The 24,148-nt window shown below is 45.3% G+C and overlaps 1 protein-coding gene across 1 annotated transcript in view; it reads right to left on the bottom strand.

Moving 5' to 3' along the window:
* Positions 1 to 16,538, bottom strand: part of LOC147646918 (serine/threonine-protein kinase pim-1-like) — a 40,265-nt gene extending 23,727 nt beyond the window's left edge. Inside the window, exon 1 of the mRNA XM_086872723.1 lies at positions 16,523 to 16,538. Within this exon, the coding sequence (XP_086728849.1) occupies positions 16,523 to 16,538 (16 nt within the window). The remainder of the gene's footprint in view (positions 1 to 16,522) is intronic.
* Between the last annotated feature and the right edge of the window lie 7,610 nt (positions 16,539 to 24,148).

Consider the following 24,148-nt stretch of genomic DNA (forward strand, 5'->3'; position numbering starts at 1 on the left):
CACCAAAAACAGTGAAGAAAAGAGTTAAGTTTAAATAAGAAAGAGAGAATAAGGAGATGCTTTACAGCTGAAATATCTTTCTGTTAAAGCTATGGAGATAGACAATAATAGTTTAAAAAGACTCCTTTAATTCATGATAAGAGTATTAGGAGGAATGAGATATTCAAAGTGTAACTTTTGAGCAGAAGAGAGAGAGAGAGAGTACTTGTGATACTGTGAGTTACTGGAATTGAGTTGAGTGAAGATTTTGAAGCTTTGAGAGCAAAGAGAAAACTGTTTTCCAGGAAGGCTCACAGAGACAAATGAAGAAGACTTCTGCCTTTGAATAACTTATCGTTAAAAATAAAATTCCTAAACTCTGTGACCCATACACACCTTGGAAATATGAAATGAGAGGAGAAAATCTAATGACAGATTTCCAGGCAGCTGGCATTAGAGAAATAGAAAACTATGATGAAAAATAGTTTTCTCGTGAGAAACTCCGTAAGCTATCAGAAAGAGACTTCTGTTTCTCTACAAAGACTGATGAAAGACTGTAGCAAGAATTAAGACTGTTTTTAACCACCAAAGTCCTAAAGTTATTTGTCTCTATGTTGTCATGTGTACAGAGAAATAGTTAAGATGTAGAAGATAAAAGGGTTTTCTGAAAGTTTATTCTGGTATTCTCATTCTTGTAGTTTGTTAATAAACTGTCTTTATTCCTTTTAAGTCTTAAGCCTGTTTTGCTCTTGTTTTAATCCATATCTCACAACAAAAAATAAGTAGTTTTTTAGTTACTGGTTTAAAACCACGACAGGAATGTTCTGGAATTTGGTGAGATTTTGAGGAGACTTGAAGAGTTATGATGGATTTTTCTAGGATGTGTGGAAATTTGTAGAGATTTTGTGGGATGTTTCTGGAATTTGAGGGAGTTTCGCAGAAATGTAAAGGATTTTGTGGGAGGTTTCTGGAATTGGGTAGGGTTTTGAGAAAACATGAAGAATTTTGAGATATTTTTCTTAGATTGTGTGGTAATTTCTAAAGATTTTGTGGGATATTTCTGGAATTTGGTAGGGTTTTGATAAGACTTAGGGAGTTTGTTGGGATGTTTGTGGAATTTTGTGGAATGTATTTGGAATTTGGTGGAATGTTTGTGGAATTTTGTGGAAATTGGAAAAGTTTTTGTGTGAGGTTTCTGGAATTTGGTAGGGTTTTGAGAAGATTTAGGGAGTTTGTTGGGATGTTTGTGGAATTCTGTTGAATGTTTTTGGAATGTGGTGGGATTTTTGAGGGATTTTGCAGGATGTTTCTGGAATTGGTAGACTTTGAGGAGACGTGAAGGATTTTGAGGTATTTTCATACATTGTGCGGAAATTTGTGGAGATTTTTGTGGGATGTTTCTGGAATTTGGTAAGGTTTTGAGAAGATTTAGGGAGTTTGTTGGGATGTTTGTGGAATTCCGTGGAATGTTTTTGGAATGTGGTGGGATTTTTGAGGGATTTTGCAGGATGTTTCTGGAATTTGGTAGACTTTGAGGAGACATGAATAATTTTGAGGTATTTTTCTTAGATTGTGTGGAAATTTGTGGAGAATTTGACTAGACTTGAAGAATTTTGAAAGATTTTTTTTAGATCACTTGCAAATTGGAGGACATTTTGTGGGATGTTTCTGGAATTTGGTAGACTGAAGAGACGTGAAGCATTTTGAGGTATTTTTCTTAGCTTGTGTGCAAATTGGAGGAGGTTTTGTGGGAAGTTTCTGGCATTTGGTAGGGTTTTGTGAAAATGTAAAGCATTTTGTGGGAGGTTTCTGGAAAGTTGTGCGATTTTTTTGAAATGTTGTGGAATGTTTTGGAATTTGGTAAGATTTTAAAGAGATTTGAAGAATTTTGAGGGATTTTTCTATGATGTGTGGAAATTTGTAAAGTTTTTGACTTTGAGGAGACATGAAGCATTTTGAGGTATTTTTCTTAGATTGTGTGGAAATTTTTGGAGATTTTTGTGGGATGTTTCTGGAATGTGGTAGGGTTTTGAGAAGATTTAGGGAGTTTGTTGGGATAATTCTGGAAATTTGAGGGATTTTGACTAGACTTGAAGAATTTTGAAAGAGTTTTCTTGAATTTTGTGCAAATTTGTGGTGATTTTGTGGGATGTTTCTGGAATTTGATGGAGTTTTGTGAAAATGTAAAGAATTTTGTGGGAGGTTTCTGGAATGTTGTGCGATTTTTTTGAAATGTGGAATGTTCTGGAATTTGTTGTGATTTTGAGGAGACTTGAAGAATGTTCAGGGATTTTTCTAGGATGTGTGGAAATTTGTAAAGATTTTGTGGGATGTTTCTGGAATTTGAGGGAGTTTCGCAAAAATGTAAAGGATTTTGTGGGAGGTTTCTGGAATTGGGTAGGGTTTTGAGAAGACATGAAGAATTTTGAGGTATTTGTGTGGTAATTTGTAAAGATATTGTGGGATATTTCTGGAATTTGGTAGGGTTTTGAGAAGATTTAGGGAGTTTGTTGGGATGTTTGTGGAATTTTGTGGGATGTTTCTGGAATTTTGAAGGACTTTGAGAAGATTTAGGGAGTTTATTGGGATGTTTGTGGAATTTTGTGGGATGTTTCTAGAATGTGGTAGGGTTTTGAGAAGATTTTTCTGGAATTTTGTGGGGTGTTTGTGGAATTTTGTGGAAATTGGAAGAGTTTTTGCGGGATGATTCTGGAATTTGGTGGAGTTTTGTGAAAATGTAAAGAATTTTGTGGGGGGTTTCTGGAATGTTGTGCGATTTCTTTGAAATGTTGTGGAATGTTCTGGAATTTGGTGAGATTTTGCGGAGACTTGAAGAATTTTGAGGGATTTTTCTAGGATGTGTGGAAATTTGTAAAGTTTTTGTGGGAAATTTCTGGAATTTGGGGGGGTTTTGATAAGGTTTAAGGAGTTCGTTGGGACGTTCGTGGAATTGTGTGGCATGTTTGTGGAATTTTGAAAGACTTTGAGGAGACATGAAGAATTTTGAGGTATTTTTCTTAGATTGTGTGGTATTTTGTAAAGATTTTGTTGGATATTTCTGGAATTTGGCAGGGTTTTGATAAGACTTCGGGAGTTTCTTGGGATGTTTGTGGAATTTTGTGGAAATTGGAAAAGTTTTTGTGGGATGTTTCTGGAATTTGGTAGGGTTTTGAGAAGATTTAGGGAGTTTGATGGGATGTATGTGGAATTTTGTGTGATTTTTCTGGAATTTGGTGGGATGTTTCTGGAATTTTGTGGGATTTTGACTAGACTTGAAGAATTTTGAAAGATTTTTCTTAGATTGTGTGCATATTGGTGGCGGTTTAGTGGGAAGTTTCTGGAATTTGGTAGGGTTTTGTGAAATTGTAAAGAATTTTGTAGGAGATTTCTGGAAGGTTGTGTGATTTTTTTGTAAAGTTGTGGAATGTTTTGGAATTTGATAAGATTTTAAAGAGACTTGAAGAATTTTGAGGGATTTTTCTAGGATGAGTGGAAACTGGAAAAGTTGTTGTGGGATGTTTCTGGAATGTGGTAGGGTTTTGAGAAGATTTAGGGAGGTTGTTGGGTTGTTTGTGGAATTATGTGCGATGTTTCTGGAATTATGTGTGATTTTTGTGGAATTTTGTGGGCTGTTCCTGCAATTTTACGGACTGAGGAGATATGAAGCAATTGAGGTATTTTTCTTAGATTGTGTGGATATTTTTGGAGATTTTGTGGGATGTTTCTCTAATTTGAAAGACTTTGAGGAGACATGAATAATTTTGAGGGTTTTTTTTAGATTGTGTGGAAATTTGTCAAGATTTTGTCGGATATTTCTGGAATTTGGTATGGTTTTGAGAAGATTTTTCTGTAATTTTGTGGGATGTTTCTGTAATTTGGAAGGGTTTTGAGAAGATTTATGGAGTTTGTTGGGATGCTTGGAATTCCGTGGGATGTTTTTGGAATTTGGTGGGATTTTTGTGGGATTTTGCAGGATGTTTCTGGAGTTTGGTAGGGTTTTGAAAAGGTTTTTCTGGATATTTGTGGGATGTTTGCGGAATTTTTGGAAATTGGAAGAGTTTTTGTCGGATGTTACTGGAATTTGGTAGGGTTTTGAGAAGATTTAGGGAATTGTGTGGAATGTTTGGGGAATTTCGCAAGACTTTGAGGAGACATGAAGGATTTTGAGGTATTTTTCTTAGATTGTGTGGTAATTTGTGGAGATTTTGTGGGATGTTTTTGGAATTTGGTAGGGTTTTGAGAAGATTTAGTGAGTTTGTTGGGATGTTTGTGGAATTCTGTGGGGTGTTTTTGGAATCTGTTGAAATTTTTGTGAAATTTTTTCGGATGTTTCTGGAATTTGGTAGGGTTTTGAGAAGATTTAGGCAATTGTGTGTGATGTTTGGGGAATTTCGAAAGACTTTGAGGAGACATGAAGGATTTTGAGGTATTGTTCTTAGATTGTGTGGTAATTTGTGGAATTTTGTGGGATGTTTTTGGAATTTGGTAGACTTTAAGGCGACATGAAGGATTTTGAGGTATTTTTCTTAGATTGTGTGGTAATTTGTGGAGATTTTTGTGGGATGTTTCTGGAATTTGGTAGGGTTTTGAGAAGATTTAGGCAATTGTGTGGGATGTTTGGGGAATTTCGAAAGACTGAGGAGACATGAAGGATTTTGAGGTATTTTTCTTAGATTGTGTGGAAATTTGTGGAGATTTTGTGGGATGTTTCTGGAATTTGGTGGAATTTTGTGAAAATGTAAAGAATTTTGTGGGAGGTTTCTGGAATATTGTGCAATTTTTTTGAAATGTTGTGGAATGTTCTGGAATTTGATGAGATTTTGAGAAGACTTGAAGAATTTTGAGGGAATTTTCTAGGATGTGTGGAAATTTGTAACGTTTTTTTTGGAAGTTTCTGGAATTTGGTGGGGTTTTGAGAAGATTTTTCTAGAATATTGTGAGATGTTTCTGGAATTTAGTGGGGTTTTGAGAAGATTTAGGGAGTTTGTTGGGATATTTGTGGAATTTTGTGGGATTTTTCTGGAATTTGGTGGCATGTTTCAGGAATTTGAAAGACTTTGAGGCGACATGAAGCATTTTGAAATATTTTTCTTAGATTGTGTGGAAATTTGTGGAGATTTTTGTGGGATGATTCTGGAATTTGGTAGGGTTTTGAGAAGATTTAGGGAGTTTGTTGGGATGTTTCTGGAATTTTGTGGGATTTTGACTAGACTTGAATCATTTCGAAAGATTTTTCATAGTTTGTGTGCAAATTTGTGGAGATTTTGTGGAATGTTTCTGGAATTTGAAAGACTTTGAAGAGATGTCGTGGTTTTAAACCAGTAACTGAGAAAATTACTTATTTCTTGCTGTGAGATATGTATTAGAACAAGAGCAAAACAGGCCTAAAACTTAAAAGGAAAAAGGAAAGTTTATTGACAAACTACAATAATAAGAACACCAGAATAAACTTCCAGAAAACCTTTTCATCCCCTATCTACTCACTATTTCCTTGTTCACATGACAACAGAGACAAAAACTTTGGAACTTTGATGGTTAAAACAGTCCCAATTCTTGCTACAGTCTTTTCATCAGTCTTTGTAGAGAAACAGAAGTTTCTTCCTGTTAATTTATGGAGTTTCTCAGAAGAAAACTATTTTTGTTATAGTTTTCCTTGCCCTAATGTTTGCTGCCCAGAGCTGCTATTATTCGAGCCCACTCCTCCCATTTTCACATCACTCTGAGGTTTGTATGGGCCATGAGTCTAGGGATAGCATTTTTAAGGATAAGTTATTCAAAGGCAAAAAGTCTTCTTCATCTGTTTCTGTGAGCTTCACTAGAAAACAGTTTTCTCATTGCCTCTCAAGGCTTCAAATCTCCCAGCACTTCACTATACCACAATTACTCTACTTTTTACTCAAATTTACACTTTGAACACTTTTTTCCTCTCTAGATTCTGTATCATGAATTAAAGGAGTTCTTTTCAGAACTGTCCATCTCCATAGTTTTAACAGAAAGATATTTCAGCTTAATTAAAGCATCTTCTTAATTCTCTACCTTTTCTGAAGCTTCTTTTCTTTCCTGTCACTGGTAGTTTATAAGGTCTGTTTTCATGTTGATCACTCTGTCTCTCTCTCTCTGGATAAAAAGATTAATCCGCAAGTCTCATCTGGGTAATGAAAGAGTTAAAATCTTGCCCAGGCTTTTGTAGGTGGTTCGGTGATCTCTGCCGAACAGGAGCTGGAGCCGTCTGCGATGGAAGGTTCTTCATGGCTGCTCTGGAGAGTGTAGTCGCCGCTCCAGCCCACTGCAAGTCCAGGGCCTCTCTCTTTCTTCACTCGGCATTTTCCAGTGAATTTAGTTACAGCAAAACCTGCAGCTGAGCCAGAGATCGGTTCGGCCCGGCCTGGGCCCGAGGAAAACCTTCCGCAGGCCCCCCGCCATCTGCCGGCCGGGACACGCGGCTGGCCCCGGCCCCGGCCCCGCCCGGCCGCATGGCCTGGGCAGGGAACGGGAGGCCTGGAGCTCTGCCACCCTTCACAGCCAGGAAACAAAGAGAACCAAGAGAGCTCTGGGTTTACACTTTAAGGTAGGGTTCACAAGTTGATCCCACTTTTCAATGGCGTAAACTGCTGTCAATTCTCAGCAATGACCGATAATTGGTCAGGAGAAAAGACTCCAGGCAGTTCCCAGCAACTCCAACTCCCTTAAAGGTAAAGTAACTCCATGACAATATGATTATATTCTGTTTTAATTAAAGGTTTCAAGCTAGGACAGCAGTGCTCCCCAAAATTTTTCATCAGTTAGTTCTTTTTGAGGCTAAATTTGATTAATGAGAGGGGTTTCCCTCTCCACCGTTTCTTTGGTGAGTAAGCATTCTTTGAATTTTTAACCCATTCCTCTCTTCGGGCCACTGGCAAGAGATGGGTCTCATTCCTTTCTTCATCTAATTGTTTTTGCAAAATTTCAACTAGGTTTTGAAAGGAGATGTCATGGTTTTAAACCAGTAACTAAAAAATTACTTATTTCTTGCTGTGAGATATGGATTAGAACAAGGGCAAAACAGGCTTAAAACTTAAAAAGGGATAAAGAAAGTTTATTAACAAAACTACAAGAACACCAGAATAAACTTCCAGAAAACTCTTCTATCTCTCACTACTTGACCATTTCTTTGTATACATGACACCATAGAGACAAAAAAATTTTGAACTTTGGTGGTTAAAAACAGTCCAAATTCTTGCTACAGTCTTTTCATCAGTCATTGTAGAGAAACAGAAGTCTCTTTCTGATAACCTATGGAGTTTCTCACAAGAAAACTATTTCTGTTACAGTTCTCTGTTGCTCTGATGCCAGCTGCCCAGAAATCTGTCATCAGTTCTTCTCCTCTCATTTCACATCACTCTGAGGTGTGTATGGGCCATGAGTCTAGGGATGTCATTTTAAGGATGAGGCATTCAAAGGCAAAAGTCTTCTTCATCTGCCTCTGTGAGCTTTCCTAGAAAACAGTTTTCTCATTGCCCCAATGTTTCAAAATCTTCGCTTTACTCAGTTCCAGCAACTCACTGTATCACAATTACTCTCTCTTTTGCTCAAAAATCCACACTTTGAACACTCCAAGCTTCCCAATACTCTGTCATGAATTAAAGGAGTCTTTTTAAGCTACTATTGTCCATCTCCATAGCTTTAACAGAAAGGTATTTCAGCTTGTAAAGCATCTCCTTATTCTCTCTTCCCCATTTAAAACGTAACTCTTTTCCTCACTGTTTTTAGTGGTTTTATGATGTCTTCTTCATGTTGATTGTCTCTCTCTTTCTCTGTCTTTCTGGGAAAAAGGAGTAATCTGTACATTTTATTCAGGTAGTAAAAGAATTAAAAGCTTTAGAAAAGCTGCAAGAGTTCATGGTGTCAGGTTTCAGTCCAGCAGCAGAAACTGAAAACTAAACCAGGTTGGCCGGCTCTGCTTTCTTTTCCTCTGCGCCCCCCCTGCCCCCGTCCCCCCCCCTTTGTCCTCTGCGGCCTTGTCCGGCTTGGCGGGGGAGGGGGCAGGGGAGAAGGAGGAGGCCACGACAGAGCCTTGTTACCTTTTCAGAAGCCGGAAACAAAAGAGCGGACCAGAGTGCTCTGACTTTACATATTAGGGCGGTGTTCACAGTTTGAATTCACTTTTTAATGGTCAAAACTGCTGTCAGTTCTTAAAAATGACTGATAATTGGTCAGGAGGAAAGTCTCCCATCAGCCACCAGCACCTTCAACTTCCTTAGCTCCTAAAATCACTATAAAGGTAAAGCCACCCCATGACATCAATTAAAGACAGGAATGGCAGCGTGGTGGGGAAAAAGGGTTTCTGGAAGTACTATTCTGCATTCTTAACCTTGTAGTTTGGTTAATAAACTTACTCATTCCTTTAAGTTTCTTTTGCCCTTCTCATCATCCACATCTCACAGCAAGAAATGAGTAAGTTTTACAGTGATTTTCTAACTAATGCTTTAAAACCACGACAGGCATAACAGAGAGTGGAACACTGGGGCTGTGCCTGCTGTGGTGTCACAGAGAGGAGAACACTGGGGCTGTCCCTGCTGTGGTGTCACAGAGAGGAGAACACTGGGGCTGTCCCTGCTGTTGTGTCACAGAGAGGGGGAAATTGGGACAGTCACAGCAGTGGTGTCACAAAGAGGAGGACATGGTAGCTATCACTGCTGTGGTGTCACAGAGAGGAGAACACTGGGGCTGTCACTTGTGCTAGTGTGGGTTAGATTGACATTTATGAAAAAAAGAGAAACAGCTAAGGAAGTTAAGGTTGCTGGAAACTGATTGGAGATTTTTGTCCTGGCCAATACCTGGCCATTTCTGGAATTGACAGTAGTTTTGCCCATTGAAAAGTGACATCAACCTGTGAACACCACCCTTTCAATTTTAAGCCTGGGAATTTCTCTTTCTCTTTGCTTTCTGGCTTTTGAAGAGGTAACAGGGCTCTGGTTCAGCCTCCGCCGCTCCACCTCAGACAAGGCCGCGGCGGGGAGCGGGGCTGGCTGGAGTTCTGTGGTTCCTGGTGCTGGATGGCGACTGTGAAGTGACAGGAGCCCCTTCCCAGAGGGGCTGAAGCCCTTGCAGGGCTCGCTGCGCCTTGTGCAGCGGGGCTGCCGGGTCAGGCCGCTTCCTGGCTCGGCTGCAGTTTCTGACGCTGCTGGCTTTCAGCAGAGACTGCCGAGGAAGGGGAGGGAAAGCTCTTGAGCTGCGGCGTGCTGAGACAGTGGCCACACTCCTCCAGAGCAGCTACCAAAAATCTTCCCTGGCAAACTGCTCCAGCCGCTGCCTCGGCAGAGATCAAGGCCTGGGCAAGAGTTTAACCCTTTCGCTAGGCAGATGAGACTTGCAGATTAATCCTTTTTCCAGAGAGAGGGGAAGAGAGAGGGATCACCATGGAAAGAGACAGCATCAAGGATCAAAGGCAGCAAGGGAAGGAATTAACCCTCAGATGGGAAGACAAAAAGGAGATGCCTGAATAAGCTGAAGTTTTCTTTTGTTCAAGCTATGGAGAGGGACAATAATGTCCTGAAAAAACTCCTTTCATTCCTGAAAGAGTATTTTGGGGGAATGGAGTATTTCAAAGTGTAGATCTGAGCAAAAGTAATTCATTGATAAAGCTGAGTCAAGGGTGAAGTGGTTGTAATCCTAGGAGATGCTGGAAGAGAAAAGGAGAAGTGAGAGTTGTTGAAGATTTGTGGCTCTTAAGAGACAAAGCAAAAATTTCTGTTTCCAGAGATGGTCACAGAGACAAATGAAGAGAACTTTTGCCTTGGAAGATCTTATCCTTCAAAGGACACCCCTTGAATCACAGCCCAAGAACACAGCTCAGAGTGGTGTGAAATGGGAGGAAAGGACTGATGGCAGAGTTTTCTGGGCCACTGGCATCAGAGCAATAGGAAGCCACGAGAAAATGGTTTTCTTATGAAAAACTCCATAGACTGACAAAAAAGAACTTCTTTTTCTCGACAAAGACTGCTGAAAAGACTATAGCAAAGTTTGGACTGTTTTAACCACCAGGGTTTGGTTTTTTTCCTCTATGTTGTCAATTAAAGACAGGAATGGCAGCATGGTGGGGAAAAAGGGTTTCTGGAAGTTTTATTCTGCTTTCTTAACCTTGTAGTTTGGTTAATAAACTTACTCATTCCTTTAGGTTTTAAGCTTCTTTTGCCCTTCTCATCATCCACATCTCACAGCAAGAAATGAGTAAGTTTTACAGTGATTTTCTAACTAATGCTTTAAAACCACGACAGGCGCAACAGAGAGTGAAACACTGGGGCTGTGCCTGCTGTGGTGTCACAGAGAGGACAACACTGGGGCTGTCCCTGCTGTGGTGTCACAGAGAGGAGAACACTGGGGCTGTCCCTGCTGTACTGTCACAGAGAGGTGGAAACTGGGACATTCACAGCGGTTGTGTCACAGTGTCATGGGGTGGTTTTACCTTTATGGTAGTTTTGAGAGCTAAGGAAGTTGAAGGTGCTGGTGGCTGATGGCAGTCTTTCCTCCAGACCAATTATCAGTCATTTCTAACAATTGACAGCAGTTTTGACCATTAAAACGTAGAGTCACGCTGTGAACACCTCCTTAAGATGTAAAGTCAGAGCACTCTTGTCCTCTTTTGTTTCTGGCTTCTGAAAAGGTAACAAGGCTCTGTCTTGGCCTCCTCCTCTCCCCCCCCACCCTCCAGGCCGGACAAGGCCACAGAGGACGAAGGGGGGGGGCGGAGGAAAAGAAAGCAGAGCCGGCCAACCTGGTTTAGTTTTCAGTTTCTGCTGCTGGACTGAAACCTGACACCATGAACTCTTGCAGCTTTTCTAAAGCTTTTAATTCTTTTACTACCTGAATAAAACGTACAGATTACTCCTTTTTCCCAGAAAGACAGAGAAAGAGAGAGACAATCAACATGAAGAAGACATCATAAAACCACTAAAAACAGTGAGGAAAAGAGTTAAGTTTTAAATGGGGAAGAGAGAATAAGGAGATGCTTTACAAGCTGAAATACCTTTCTGTTAAAGCTATGGAGATGGACAATAGTAGCTTAAAAAGACTCCTTTAATTCATGACTGAGTACTGGATCCCACACTGAGCCTGTACACAGTCAAGTCGCCGGATCTCGTGGCCAGGTTAAATCTTGTGAAACTTGGAATCAAGATTGTTGGCTGAATTTAACAGCTGTACAATTGTCCTCCAAATTTGTGTGTGGTAAAAACAATACCAGATACTGGGGAGAGCTTAATGTTCATGTTGTAATACCTACCACACAGCCACCAATTAGATTGACTCCAAAAATTTCTGAAACTGGACCCTATGTAATCAGGAAAACTGGCCAACAACAAATGCTATTTAATCCAGCATGGTCTATCAAACTGTGATGGATTGGCATTTAAGAAAACAAAGAGAAACACCTAAGGAAGTTCAAACCGCTGGAGCCTGATGGGAGTTTGTCTCCTAGCCAACAGCTGGTCATTTCTAAGAATTGACAGCAGTTCTTAACCATTGAAAAGTGAGACACCACCTTAAGACCTAAGCCTGGGAATTTCTTGGTCTCTTTGTTTCCTGTCTGTGAAAGGTAACTGAGCTTTAGCTGGCTTCCCGTCCCCGGCCCAGCCCATGCGGCCCGGGTAGGGGCTGGGCTGGGCCTGCCGCAGCTCCCGGCCGGGAGATGGGGCCTGCGGGGCTTGCCCCGGGCTCTGGCCGAGCCAGGCCGGTCCCTGGCTTGGCTGCAGTTTTTGCTGTGACTGAATTCACCAGAGACTGCCAAGTAAGGAAAGAAAAGAAGCTCTTGACCTGCGGCGGGCTGAGACAGTGACCACACTCTCCAGAGCAGCCATGAACAATCTTCCATCGCAGACAACTCCAGCTGCTGCTCCGGCAGAGATCACAGAACCATCTACAAAGCCTGGGCAAGATTTTAACTCTTTCATCACCCAGATGAGACTTTCAGATTAATCCTTTTTTTCCAGAAAAAGAAAAATATAGTAATCAACATGTAAAGAGACTTTATAAACTATCAGAGACAGTAAAGAAAAGAGTTAAGCTTCAGAAGAGGTAGAGAATAAGGAGATGCTTTAATTAAGCTGAAATACTTTTCTGTTAAAGTTATGGAGATGGACAATAGTGTCCTGAAAAAACTCCTTCAATTCATAACAGAGTATATAGGGAGGAATGGAGTGTTCAAAGTATAGATTTTGAGCAAAAGGTGGAGGAATTGTGATACAGTGAAGTGCTGGAACAGAGTGGGGAGAAGTAATAGTTGAAGATTTGAAGCCTTGAGAGGCAAAGAGAAAATTTCTTTTTTCCAGGGAAGCTCACAAAGACAAATGAAGAGAACTTTTGCTTTTGAATAACTCATCCTTAAAAATGACATCCCTAGACTCATGGCCCATAACACACCTCAGAGTGATGTGAAATGGGAGGAGAAAATATGATGACAGATTTTTGGACATCAGAAAAATAGAAAGCTATAACAAAAATAGTTTTCTTGTGAGAAACTCCATAGATTAGCAGAAGAAGACTTCTGTTTCTCTACAAAGGCTGATGAAAAGACTCTATCAGGAATTGGGACTGTTTTAAACACCTGAGTTCCAAACTTTTTTGTCTCTATGTTGTCATTTGAACAAGGGAATGGTTAAGTAGTGGGGGATAAAAAGGTTTTTCTGGAGGTTTATTCTGGTGTTCTTATTCTTGTAGTTTTGTTAATGAACTTACTTTATTCCTTTTAAGTTTTAAGCCTGTTTTGCTCTTGTTCTAATCCACATCTCATAGCAAGAAATAAGTAAATTTTCTAGTAATTTTTTAGTTACTGCTTTAAAACCACGACACTTTTGTAGTCTAAAAGGATTGCTCCTTTGAAAAAGAAGCTAAATTTTAAATTATAATTTACTTTTTCTCTCTTATTTTTTAAACCTCCTCAGGGCTTCATATAATTCTATTTTATAGCAAAAAGAACATTTGCCAAAAAGCTTTAAAACAAATAGCCAAGCACTGATACATGGTAAAATGCTGATCTTTTTATCTTTTTTTTTACCATTTCTTATCAGTGTTTTTTCTTCTTCTTTTCACTGCAATAGCATCACAAGTAAGGAGAAAGAAAAAAGGCCACAGTCCATCATCATTTTCATCATTTTACAGAAGTTTCTAAAAAATTTTGGGAATGAGGATGGGCAAAATCAGAACTACAAGAACAGGAGGCAACTGCAAGTCCCATCAGAAAGAAACCGGGATTTTCCTGGAAAAAAACAAAATGCAATAACATTGATAAACACAAAAAAAATTCCCAAATAAAATGAAAAATTTGGGCTCTCCCAGGCCTTGGTAACCTGTTGTGTTGGAATTTCTCCTATTCCACCTCCAAGTTATTCTTTTCTCTCGCACTGTATTAGGAACAGCGAGGAGTACGACACTGACTCCCTTGGCTGCATTGTCCAAGAGAGCAAAGTTTATTATTCTTAATCTACTTTTATACACATGGTTGAGAAGGTCTGAGAGGTAAAACTCCCATTGCTCATTAAAGGTACACATCACCTTCATTGCTTAAGTGGAACACCAGCCCTCGACTAAACAACACCTGCCAATTGGTGTCCTTTAACAAGGACTGTTGGGATTCCTTCTTATGCTTTCCCAGGCCAGAGAGAGAAGCCTGTGTGACTCAGTTTCACACAGGCTCTGTGCTCCCTGCCTGCTTTCAGCATCCATATGCATCCAGTGCATTTGGTTGGAATGTTATCCTTTTTTTCCCTTCTTAAAAATGCTTTTTTTCCCAGTTCCTTTGTGCTTGTTTCTACTGCGATTTCCCCATTCCCTGCACTATCCGGTATTTTTCTGGATCTGGATTCTCTCCTGCCTCACTCCCCGCTGTCTCAGACACCTGAAATCCCGCCCCCAAAAAAATCCCCAAAACTCTCAGAAGACTGAGTCAGCACAACTTGTATCAGCACCATCACCAGAGTGTTCCTCGACAAACAGGCAGATTATTTGGGATGAGAACCCATCATCCAGCAGATCCATGAATTCCTCCAATGTGGAGCTGGAAAAAGCTGCTAAAATCAGGATTTTGCCATTCTGGGAGTGTTTTGGAGCCCAGGTTTATTCCCATGGGGAATAAAATCCTTCCTGGTTTGAACCAATCCATTTGGAAGGCTGCACATGGCTCACCTGGGCTGGGAAAAAGCAGAAAAATCCTGGATCACACACCTGAGGGAGGGGTCTGTTAATCCTGGCTCATCCCACAAACTTCCATTCCTCAATCAGGGAAGGATGGATTAGGGAAATCCCCCGTCCAGGAGCACCTATGGCACCTCCCAAAAAAACATTTCCTTCTTTTTCCAATTCCAGGAACCAAATTCCTGGATTATTTCCCATCAGGAAATGGGGTTAATTAAAGATCAGGTTTTTTCCCAGCATTCCGGTCTTAAGCACTCCAGCGATTCTGCTATTTTCTATCCCAGGTGTGATTCAGAGGGTTGGGATCTCCTGGAAAAGGGGATTGATGGATTCTTCCTTGGAAACCCCAGGGCTCTGGTCCTGGCACATCCTGGCATTCTCACCCCCTCAGATAAACCTGCTCCAGTTAGGAGCCCCAGGGAAGCACCAGAGCAGCCGGCTGTCAGGAACAAGGCAAATCAAGCCTGGGGGCTGCTCATGGAGTTGGAGCAAGATGCACCTGGGAGCCCTCAGCAATCCAGCCAGCACCACATGGGCAGGAGGACACAGACGGCACTGCCAGGCTGGGACAGGGCTTGTGCCTTCAGCAGAACCACCAAAGGCCAAGGGGCTTCTGGCCATTTTCCCTGCACCACTGCACACCTGGGCAGCTTGCTGAGCACAAAGACCCTTTTCCCCCTCTTCCCCTATGCCCTGCAGACCCTGGGCAGCAAAAGAACAGTCTTGCAGTCTGTTTATTAGAACACATCTTTTATTTATACACTACAGAAAAATGATAAAAGAACAGTCTTGAAATAAATGGAGAATGCCTTGCAGATCAGGTCCCTGTGGAGCTCCAGCAGCACAGCCAGGCACAGCCCCACGGACGAGGCCGTGTTCTTTTCCCAGCTGTGCATCTCTTTAAATACCTTCATGCAGTCTTTGGTTATTTCACTAATGGTGTGGGTGGGATTCTTATTTTTCTTTTTGAGAATTTCTTGGAAGGCTTCCTGATACAAAATGAAGGTGCCATCACTGATCTTTGATGGGATAATCTCTTCCTAGTGTTTTTTCAACTGCTTTATTGTGGTTTCTTTACGCTTTGATGGCTTTTGAATTTTTTCCTGTGGCTGCTCTTCTGTTTTTCTGTTAGTTTGTAATCCAATTGAGGCTTGTTGTTTTAACATCAGATAGCATCTCTTGTCACTGATTTGTTTTGCAGTTTTGGATGGGATGTGTTCAGCAATCAGTTTATTAATGTTTTTATTACCCTCATATTGTTTTATTAGTTGGATTAGCAGATTTTCCTCCTCTTCACTCCAGCATTTCTTGTGGGCTCCTCTTGCTGATGTTTCTTTTGGTCTCATGGCTTCTAGCCTCTCCTGGTTTCTGACTGCTGGATGTGCAATTCTTTTATGTTGTCCCAGTCCAATTTTAGTTTGAAAACTCATCTGGCATACATTGCAGGGCCATTTTCCTGGGGATGGTTTTTTTATTTTACCTTTGCATTTTGGATAGTGGCAGGCAATGCTGTGAAAATTTGTATTTTCCAAATCACATTTGGTGCATTTAAATTTGCATTCTCTAATTCCATGTGCTCTGAGTAAATGTTCAATTAATCCAGGCATTTTATTCGTTTTAATACCGCAGCACGGGCAGGGTGGATTCTCATCTGGAACTGATATGACAGGGCAGTCTTCTGATTCCCCATTGTTTGGTGGTTGAATAGTGGTTTCCTCTGGCTCTGATAAAACGGCTGCTTCTTCCTGGGTGGGTGGGGGTGTGGCAGTCTTTTCCTGGCTCTTATCAATCCCGTTATCATCTAGAGATAAACAAGTCATTGTATCATCACAGTACACATCAGGGTATTCCTCCAGCCCCTCCCGCCCCACACAATGGGCATTACATTCTTCGGCACAATGCATCGAGTTGTAGAACTCCAGTTTTAAACTTTTCCAAACCTCCCTTTCCAATTCTGAGGGTTTAAAATTTGGGTTTTGTGGCGATTTTATATGCCAGTCTTTAAAATTAGTTTGAGTTGCCGTGGACACACGGAGTAGCTTTAAAGCCTTTACCGTGGTGCCGTTTCAAAGTAAAACTAAGTCCAATTGAGGGAATATTGACTAACAGCACCCCCTCAAGCGCTGTCAGCTTTGCCCAACTTGACCGCGGGCTCGGTTTCAGGCAGGGAGCTTTTAAGGAGCTTCTGCCGATAACTTTTCGACGCAAAATCGTGAAACTGCACTTTGGGTGGCGAGTCCAAAGGCAGGGAGGCAGTGAAAAACACAACCTCACTCACACTGGGGCAGAAATCAGCTAGTTACCCTTGCGGGTATCCAGCGGGACCACGAGGAGGTCTGATTTCAGCGGCTAAGCCCAGTTAGGAATGCAAACTTACCTCTGTTAAGAGTCATAGTGACTCGACTCGAGTCGCCGGCAGAGGCGGCGAGCGGGCGGCCGCTTGCACAGGCCGGCAACGGGGCGTCCCCACCCCGCGGGGAGCAGACACGGCACCAGCCAGCAAGCGGCACCTCGGGGCGGACAGCGGGGAAAAGGAAGCAGGCGGAAGCGGGCGGTGGGACGCGGCTGGAAGCCGCCGGCCCCCGGCGTGACTCGACTCGAATCCCCGGCAGAGGCGGCGAGCGGGCGGCCGCTTGCACAGGCCGGCTCTTCGGCGCTCCGCGCAGGTCTTTGGCCCCGGGCCCGCCTCCGGGGGCTCGCCGGGCGGCCCCGCCCTCTGACGTCACCCTGCCTTGGCACCGCCTTCCGGGCTTTCCCCGCCCCCCTGCGGCTTGGGTTCGGGCCGCCGCCGTCGGCCCCTCCCCGCCCACGGCCCAGGCGGCTCCTCAAGCGGCCGGCCGCTCGGCACCGCGACAACGCCTGCGGGGGCTGAGGAGCGGGCCGACGGGGCCGCCGGCGGCTTGAGGCTCGGTCTCCTCCCTTTCCGAGGAAGCTTTCTCGCCGGCGCTCTCTCGGAGGCTTTCGCTCCGACGGCGGCTTCCTTCCCGCTCGCCCCCGGCCGGCCCCACCGAAACCTGCAGGCGGACGGCAGCCCCGCTGACCGAGCCAGCCGGGCAGAAACCGAGGCGGGAGCAGGGCCGCCATCTGCTCGGGCCCAGACGCGGGAGGGAGCGCCGCCGGCTTCTGAGGGTTCCCTCCTTCCCTCTCAGGGAGACGCGAAGGCGGTGAGGCGCTCAGGCCGATAGGGGAGAGCCGCTCGACGCGTCACACGGCGGCCCGCCGGCCGACAGCAGGTCTACCCAGCCGCCGGCCGACAGCAGCCACCAAAGGCCGCTCGCGTGCCACTGGGCTCCACCCCAAAGGCCGCCAACTGCCGAGGGACGCTGTCCTGGTTTAGGGCAAATTTGGGAGAAAACCTCCAATGGGGCTCCCCCCGGGAAGCAAACCCATGTGGCCCTTTTCTCCCACCCCTCAGCCGGTTCGGAAGAGATTTCTCTGAGAGAAGTGGAAAAATCCTGTTTATTTCACAGGCACAGCTCTACCCAGCACAAAAATTAATGATATCAAATTACAAAACCTCTCGCCATTCAGAAGAGATGACAAACTTCAGAGGGTCTCTTTCTGTGGGTGTTCGCTCTGTTATCAGTCCCTCTGGTGCTGGAAAATGCCGCTGCCCAAGCTGGGCTCTCGGTAGTCCACGGGTGCAAGCTCCCGGTGCTCCCCCGACTCCCCAGTCCAGAGCAGGTTCGATTCGTTTCAGAAAAAGGGAAAGAAAACAGTCCAGGAAGACCTCTCTGCTCCGGCTAGTTGGAAAGCCAAGGCGATCTGTGTCTTGTTGTCTGTCTGTGCTGTAGTCAAAACTCCCGATGTGGGGGGAGCAAGTACAGTCTGATAACAGGCTCAGTGCTTCTTTTCCACTCACTTTTAGATGGAATATTAAGAATACAAAATCTGTGTCTGGGTTAGGTGGACGAATGGGGATACAATTTAACATCATAATCAACCCAGGACACGGGGGGTCCCTCAATTTTTTTTTTCTGGAGGTTCACCCCCTCCCCCAATATTTCCTCCATCCCCTTCCCCCCAAACTGAGGTGAGAAAATATTTTTTTAATTTTTTCTCTGGCTTTTTTTTTTTTTACCTTTCCCCCCCCCTCTTTTTTTTTTTCCTTTTTTCATCTTTTTATTTATTTACACTTAATTTGGGGGGCCGAGGGGCAGGAATTTTGGGGTGGGGTCACCTGGGGGGACAGGAAACAGGGAGACCCCACTCCCCAAAAAAACGGGAAAAATCCTGAGATTTCTGGTGTTTCTCCCCCCACCCGCGGCGTGAAAAAATTTATGTTCTCAGATTTTTGGCGATTTTTAGGGAGAGAGTTGCAATTTTGGTGGAGGTTTTGGGAAGGCTTGCTGTTTTTTGGGGAGTTCTCCCAGGATTTGAGGTGGAATTGGAGAAATTTGGGGGTTCAGAGGGAAATTTGGGGTTATGGGGCAAAACTCTGAAGGTCCTGGGGGGAATTTTGGGGTTTTAGGGCAAGAATTTAAGGATTTTTTTTCTAACATTTGGGTGTTTGGGGAGGAAGTTTGGGACTTTGGGGAGAACTTTGGGGTTTTTAGGGAGAGGATTTGGGATTTGGGGAAAAAAATTGGGGATTTGGGGGGGAAAATTTGGTGGTTTTGGGGGGAAATTCAGGGGTCCTGGTGGAGTTCTGATTTTGGGAAGGGGATTTGGGGAGGATTTTTTGTGTTTTGGGGGAATTTCCATTGATGGGGAGAGGTCCTAATCCCAGTGAGGAGGGGCATTTTGGGGAGGCCTGAATTTGGGGAGGGGTCTCAGGGAGGATTCCCAATTTTGGAGTGAGATTTGGGGGATTTTCCAGCGATGGGGAGGTGTCTTGGGGGTGGGATTTGGGGAGGGGTCTCATTGGGGCACCATCCTGAGCTGGAAGCGGGGGAGATGTTGGGAGTGGAATTTGGGGAGCGTAATAAATGGAAATGATTTGTGCTAACTAAATTGTAACTATTTGGAAAGTTATTATTAGAAGCAATCAAGGGAATTGGTGATACAAGGCAGATGTACCCCTTTGCAGATGTTACGTGTTGAAATTAAGGTACAGGATGTAGTTTTGAGGTAAGTGGTGTCCCAAGAAGAAATCAACCTTGAGATGGATAAAGTTGGAACAACTTTAGGCATAGGCCTGAAGATTATGAAGTGTAAGACTAATTAGTGGAACACAATGCTTATTTACATAACACTTAGTACCCATGCAAAACCTGTAAGGTTATCCAGAGGACAATGAGGATGAGCGTAAGCCTTCATCCAAAATACCATCGAAAGGAGACTGAAGACCCCCTAGCAACAACTGAGGCTTGCACCATGAAGAATAGTGATGTAAAATTAAAGAATCAAAAATAGGAAGAGACTTAGGGGAACATTAATGAATATGTATAAGCATACAGTATATAAGTTTAGTTTGAATTGCTTTGTTTTGGTACGTGAGGCAGGGTGAGAAGCCCTGCCCATACCCCAGTCAGTTTTGCTCATGCTTTAATCATACTCAATTACTAGCAAATTATATTCACATATATATATATATATGAAGATATTCACTAAATTGTACTCTTTTACTGAATTGTTTTCCTTTTATACCAAATTTCTATTCAATCCACTAAATAGTATTATTTTATTATATTGCATCCTTGTATTCAATTCACTAAGTTGTATAATTTTTTCCCTTGTTATTTAATTGCTGTTAACTCAATAGATCTTGTTGTCTGATTTTAATTTCATTTACAACAGCACCAAGAAGAAAAGGGGCTTACTGAGAGCAAGCAAACTTAATCCTCTGCCAGGACACAAATTTAGAGGCCAAAAAATTAAAAAACCCCACAGCATCAGCCCAGCTTCCCAGTGAGAAGGGTTGGAACTCTCTGCCCTCAACACTTCCCCAGCAGGTTTACAAAGGTAACTGGGATCTAAGCTGTGCCCTCTGAACCAACAGAGCCAGCCTCCCTTCAAGCTGAAAAGCCACGGCCCCAGTTATAGCCCTGGGTGCCTCCTGTGCCCCAGAGAATGGCCCGGCTCACCCGGCCCAGCCTGGCCCGAGCAGCCCGGACTGGCCTCAAGGGATGGGCTCCACCTGCCCGCTGTGCCCACAGGCCGGGCCCAAGGGCTCACAAGAGGCTTCCTCCCAGCTCTGCAAAACCTTGGCCAAGACTGTCCCCTTTGCTGTGCTGAGAAGAGTAAAAAACCCTCTCAGTTTAACCCCACTGCACTCCTCCTGGGGAATCCCTGCACACCTTAGGAGAGAGCCCAAATTTTCCCTGTGTGCCTCATGAGGTGCAGGCCCAGGTGATGCCACTGAAGGAAATGTGCCCTCACAGCCCAGGGATGCTCAGCACGGGTTCCCCCAGCGCCTCGGGGCCCCACCGCTGGTCACGGCAGCCCCTGCCTGGCTCCTGCCTGCCCACACCATGGTCAGCCCTGCCTGCTCCTGGACATGGAGCTCAGCCAAGGCTGGTGCCATGTGGGCTTTGCTGGTGGTACCAGCCAGACACTGGGGTGAGAGCTCCATCTCTTTATTTGAACAAAAAACATGGGCCAACCCCTGCTCTGGTGTCGCTGCCTGCTCGGCCCTTCACACCCCGGCTAGCTTGTGCCAAGCATCGGCGGCAGGAGTGGGGAACCAGGTGAGCACTATGTGGCTCGACCTGGAACCTCTAGAGCTCCTTTGGGCTTGGGCTCTATAGTATGCAGGGAGACACGAGGTGAAGTAAAGGGAGAGAGAGTGCTCGGAGTCCTCCAATTTCCCAGGAACAAGTTTATTCCAGCAGGTGCAGGGAGAAGGCGATGAGGGACGGCGCTGGGATCTCGAGGAGAAAGTCCGAGCCGAGCCCCTGGGCACCTCTGTGCGCCAGGTTTTAAAGCCCGTGGGCGGCTCATACAACAACCAATAATATTGCAGCAGGGGAGGTGTTGTGGGAAGGGGTTACAATACACAAATCCAATGGTAGGGACTTGGGGGAGGTAGGATAGCTATACAACCAATAGGGCATCGAGTAAGGGATGATGAGCAGGGAAGGAACCAGAACAAAAGGTGTGGTGTACATAGATTGATAGGGCTTGGGGGTAGGACCAAAGTGATGGATGGGGAACAATCTGGAAAGAGGGGAGAGGTTTACAATGACAGGCAACTGGGAACAAACTATATCGGGATAGTGGGGAGTAACTGGGGCAAACCAACTCTAAACTCAATGAAGGTGAACAAACATACTTAATGAAGGTAAACTAACAGGCAGCAACACTCTGGTGGACAGGGGCTGCCCAATTTCAGTCCTGGCCAGGGAACAGGGCCAGGGGGCTCAGGGGCAGAGGGTCTCGCTTGGGAGGTGTGGGTCTTGGGATGCCCTGAAGACGGGGTTGCAGCTGCAGCACAGCAGATAGGGAGAGATGTGGAGAGCGAGGATAACAGGTCAGCTTCTCAGACACTGGAATCTTTGGCTGCTCTTCTGAAGCTGCAGAGGTGCTCCTGTGGAGAGAGGAGGTGGCTGAGGCCCCCAGCTACTGCTGGCACTCAGGGACCCTCCTGAACAGCAGGGCCCAGAGCGGCCAAGGCTCCCCAGCACCGCTGGAGCTGCTGGCACAGCTTGGCCCAGCTGGACAGCTGCCCCTCAAGGCCCCAGCGAGCAGGGGATGGCTCTGGGCAGGGTCCCTGGCCGGGAGCGGGCCCCAGAGCACCTCTGCCTTTCAAGGGCAATCTCGTCCCTGCTCTTTCTCCTGCCCACCTTGCTTTGCCTCTGCCCACTGCTCCTGGGGCTGCTCTTGGCCAGGCAGCCTCAGTGGGAGCCAGCACTGGCTGCAGCCCCAGCGGGCTCCCCAGGACAAGGCCCAGCAATTAAGAGGCCAATGAAAGGCCTGGGCAGCAGCAGAACTCTCAGCAGAGTTATTTGGGCAACCAAGGCCTACCCACAAGTGCACAGCAGCCTCACTGGGAATGTTTCCTGACTATGAGCAGCCTTTCAAGAAGCTGTTTGAGGCTGAGATCGCAAAACACTCACCGTTTTCCCTTCCAGCAATACCAGATTCCGGCACAGCACATCATCAGGAAAACTGCTCCACCAGCCACAATGGCCATTAACTTAATCAAACCATCTGTTCCCTGGTAGAAAACTCTTCTCATGCTCTCCCAGATCTTCTGAGCATGTGCTGTGGTGCCAGCTGCATCTGTGGGAGCAATGGGCAGCGTGAGCCTTTGCTGTGCTCCACTGCTGAGCTGGCAGCACGCTGGATACAGCCAGGACGTTCTCTGTTTCCCCCAGAGCTGGGGCCTGCAGGCACCTTGCCACCCCTTGGCACAAGACTGCTCAACCCCCTGAGCTCAAATGGCACAATTTCTCTGTGCTGTGCTGGTCTTCTCCAGGCAATACTTGTCAAAGACATGGATAAGGATCAGGAAAATGCCCACGGTTTTGGAAATGCTCCAGGGCCACCCCTCTTCCAAACAGACCCTAAACCTGAACTAGCCTGAGACTGGAAATTTTCAGGGGATCTCAAGGTGTGCGTGCCCCATGGTGCAGTTTGGGTTCCCTGTCACCTGATGCCAAATGCTTTCCTGCAGAGGCTGGGGAGAAGCTGCAGCCAGGCCAGGCTGGGAAACAGCCCTGTAGGCCATGAAAGCAGCAGTGGGGCAGCAAGGCTGCCATGGATCCCTTCCTGCTGTACCGGGCACGGCGTGTCCAGATGTGCAGAGAAAGCCCCTGGCTGCTGAGTGTCAGGAGGAGGCTGAGGGACATGGACCCACCATGGCGTCCCTCCAGATCATTCAGGACTATGTCCAGGTATTTGAGTTCCCCCATTGCTACATTACTATCTCCTATAGGTTTGTCCTTCTTTCTCAGGGGACCATTATATAAAGTATTTGCATTTCTCAGGAATGGATCCCACAGAACCTGTGGTCAGCCTGTGGGATCAGCAGGGAGGCACCACACACCCCAGCGATGGGAGCTGGGCTTGCTGGCAGAATTTAGCTCAGGAGCTGGGAAAGTCCTCCCTGCAGACACACCTATAACTCAACAGCCACAGAAGCTTCAGTCATGTCTGCTGATCTGCACAGGCAGCACTGAGCCACAGGAGCAGTGAGAGGATCACGCAGGGTGAGGGCACAACCATGCACGGCTCTGTCCTGGCACCTGCAGAGATGCCACCGTGGCCGACCCTTGGGCTCTGAGCTGGCGGCTCTCCCAGGGGGAAAGGCCTTGACCTACCCTCAGAATCTTCCTCATCATCAGGCTCAGTAACTGATATGGATTGGGAATCCGGATCATCTTCATCATCAGGTTCATCTGCAAAGAAAGTCAGGACAGAACAACTCCCGTGACACTGCTGAAGATTCTTCTTCAGGCTGGAGTGGCAGTGAGTACACCCAGGTGACTGCTGCCCTCCAAGGCACTTCCTCATCTCTGCTTTCAACTCAGTAGCAAGGGCAGGGGGACCACGTGCCTGCAGTGGGCCCACAGTGGGATGGAAGGAGCCCCTTGCACGGCAGTCAGGGGAGAAAGGACTCCCTGGAGCTGCCAGCAGCTCTGAACTGAGCCTCAAGCAGGGCCAGGGCTTGGCAGCTGGAGCAGGAGCATCTCAGGTTCCCTGGGGCCAGAAAGGAGCCACACAAGGCAGAGCCCCAGGGCACAGCCCTGAGCCCAGCCCTTCCCTCTCTGCTCTTCTCCGTGGCTGTACAGAGCACACGGAAGGAGACACTGGCATTACACACAGGAAGAGGATTGACAGCTAAATGCTCCTTCCTCCCACTGACAGCAATGCTGTGGGATCACTCAGGGCTCCAGAAGGGAGCAGGGCAAGGTTTCCAGAATCCGTCAACCTTCAGACTCTTGAGGGAAATGGCACATGAGTGAGCTTTTGCCACCTTGACACGGATTGTTCTGTGCGGAAAGGGACATTGAGAACTTGCCTCCAGCATCTGGCAAGGTCTTCAAACCGCCATTTACCAGCACTTCCAGATGCTCCATGTCACGATCCCAGTCTAGAAGGGAGAACAGATCAGAACCAT

Source organism: Cyanistes caeruleus, unplaced genomic scaffold (genome assembly GCF_971803275.1).
Source record: "Cyanistes caeruleus unplaced genomic scaffold, bCyaCae1.hap1.1 HAP1_SCAFFOLD_76, whole genome shotgun sequence".
NCBI lineage: Eukaryota > Metazoa > Chordata > Aves > Passeriformes > Paridae > Cyanistes > Cyanistes caeruleus.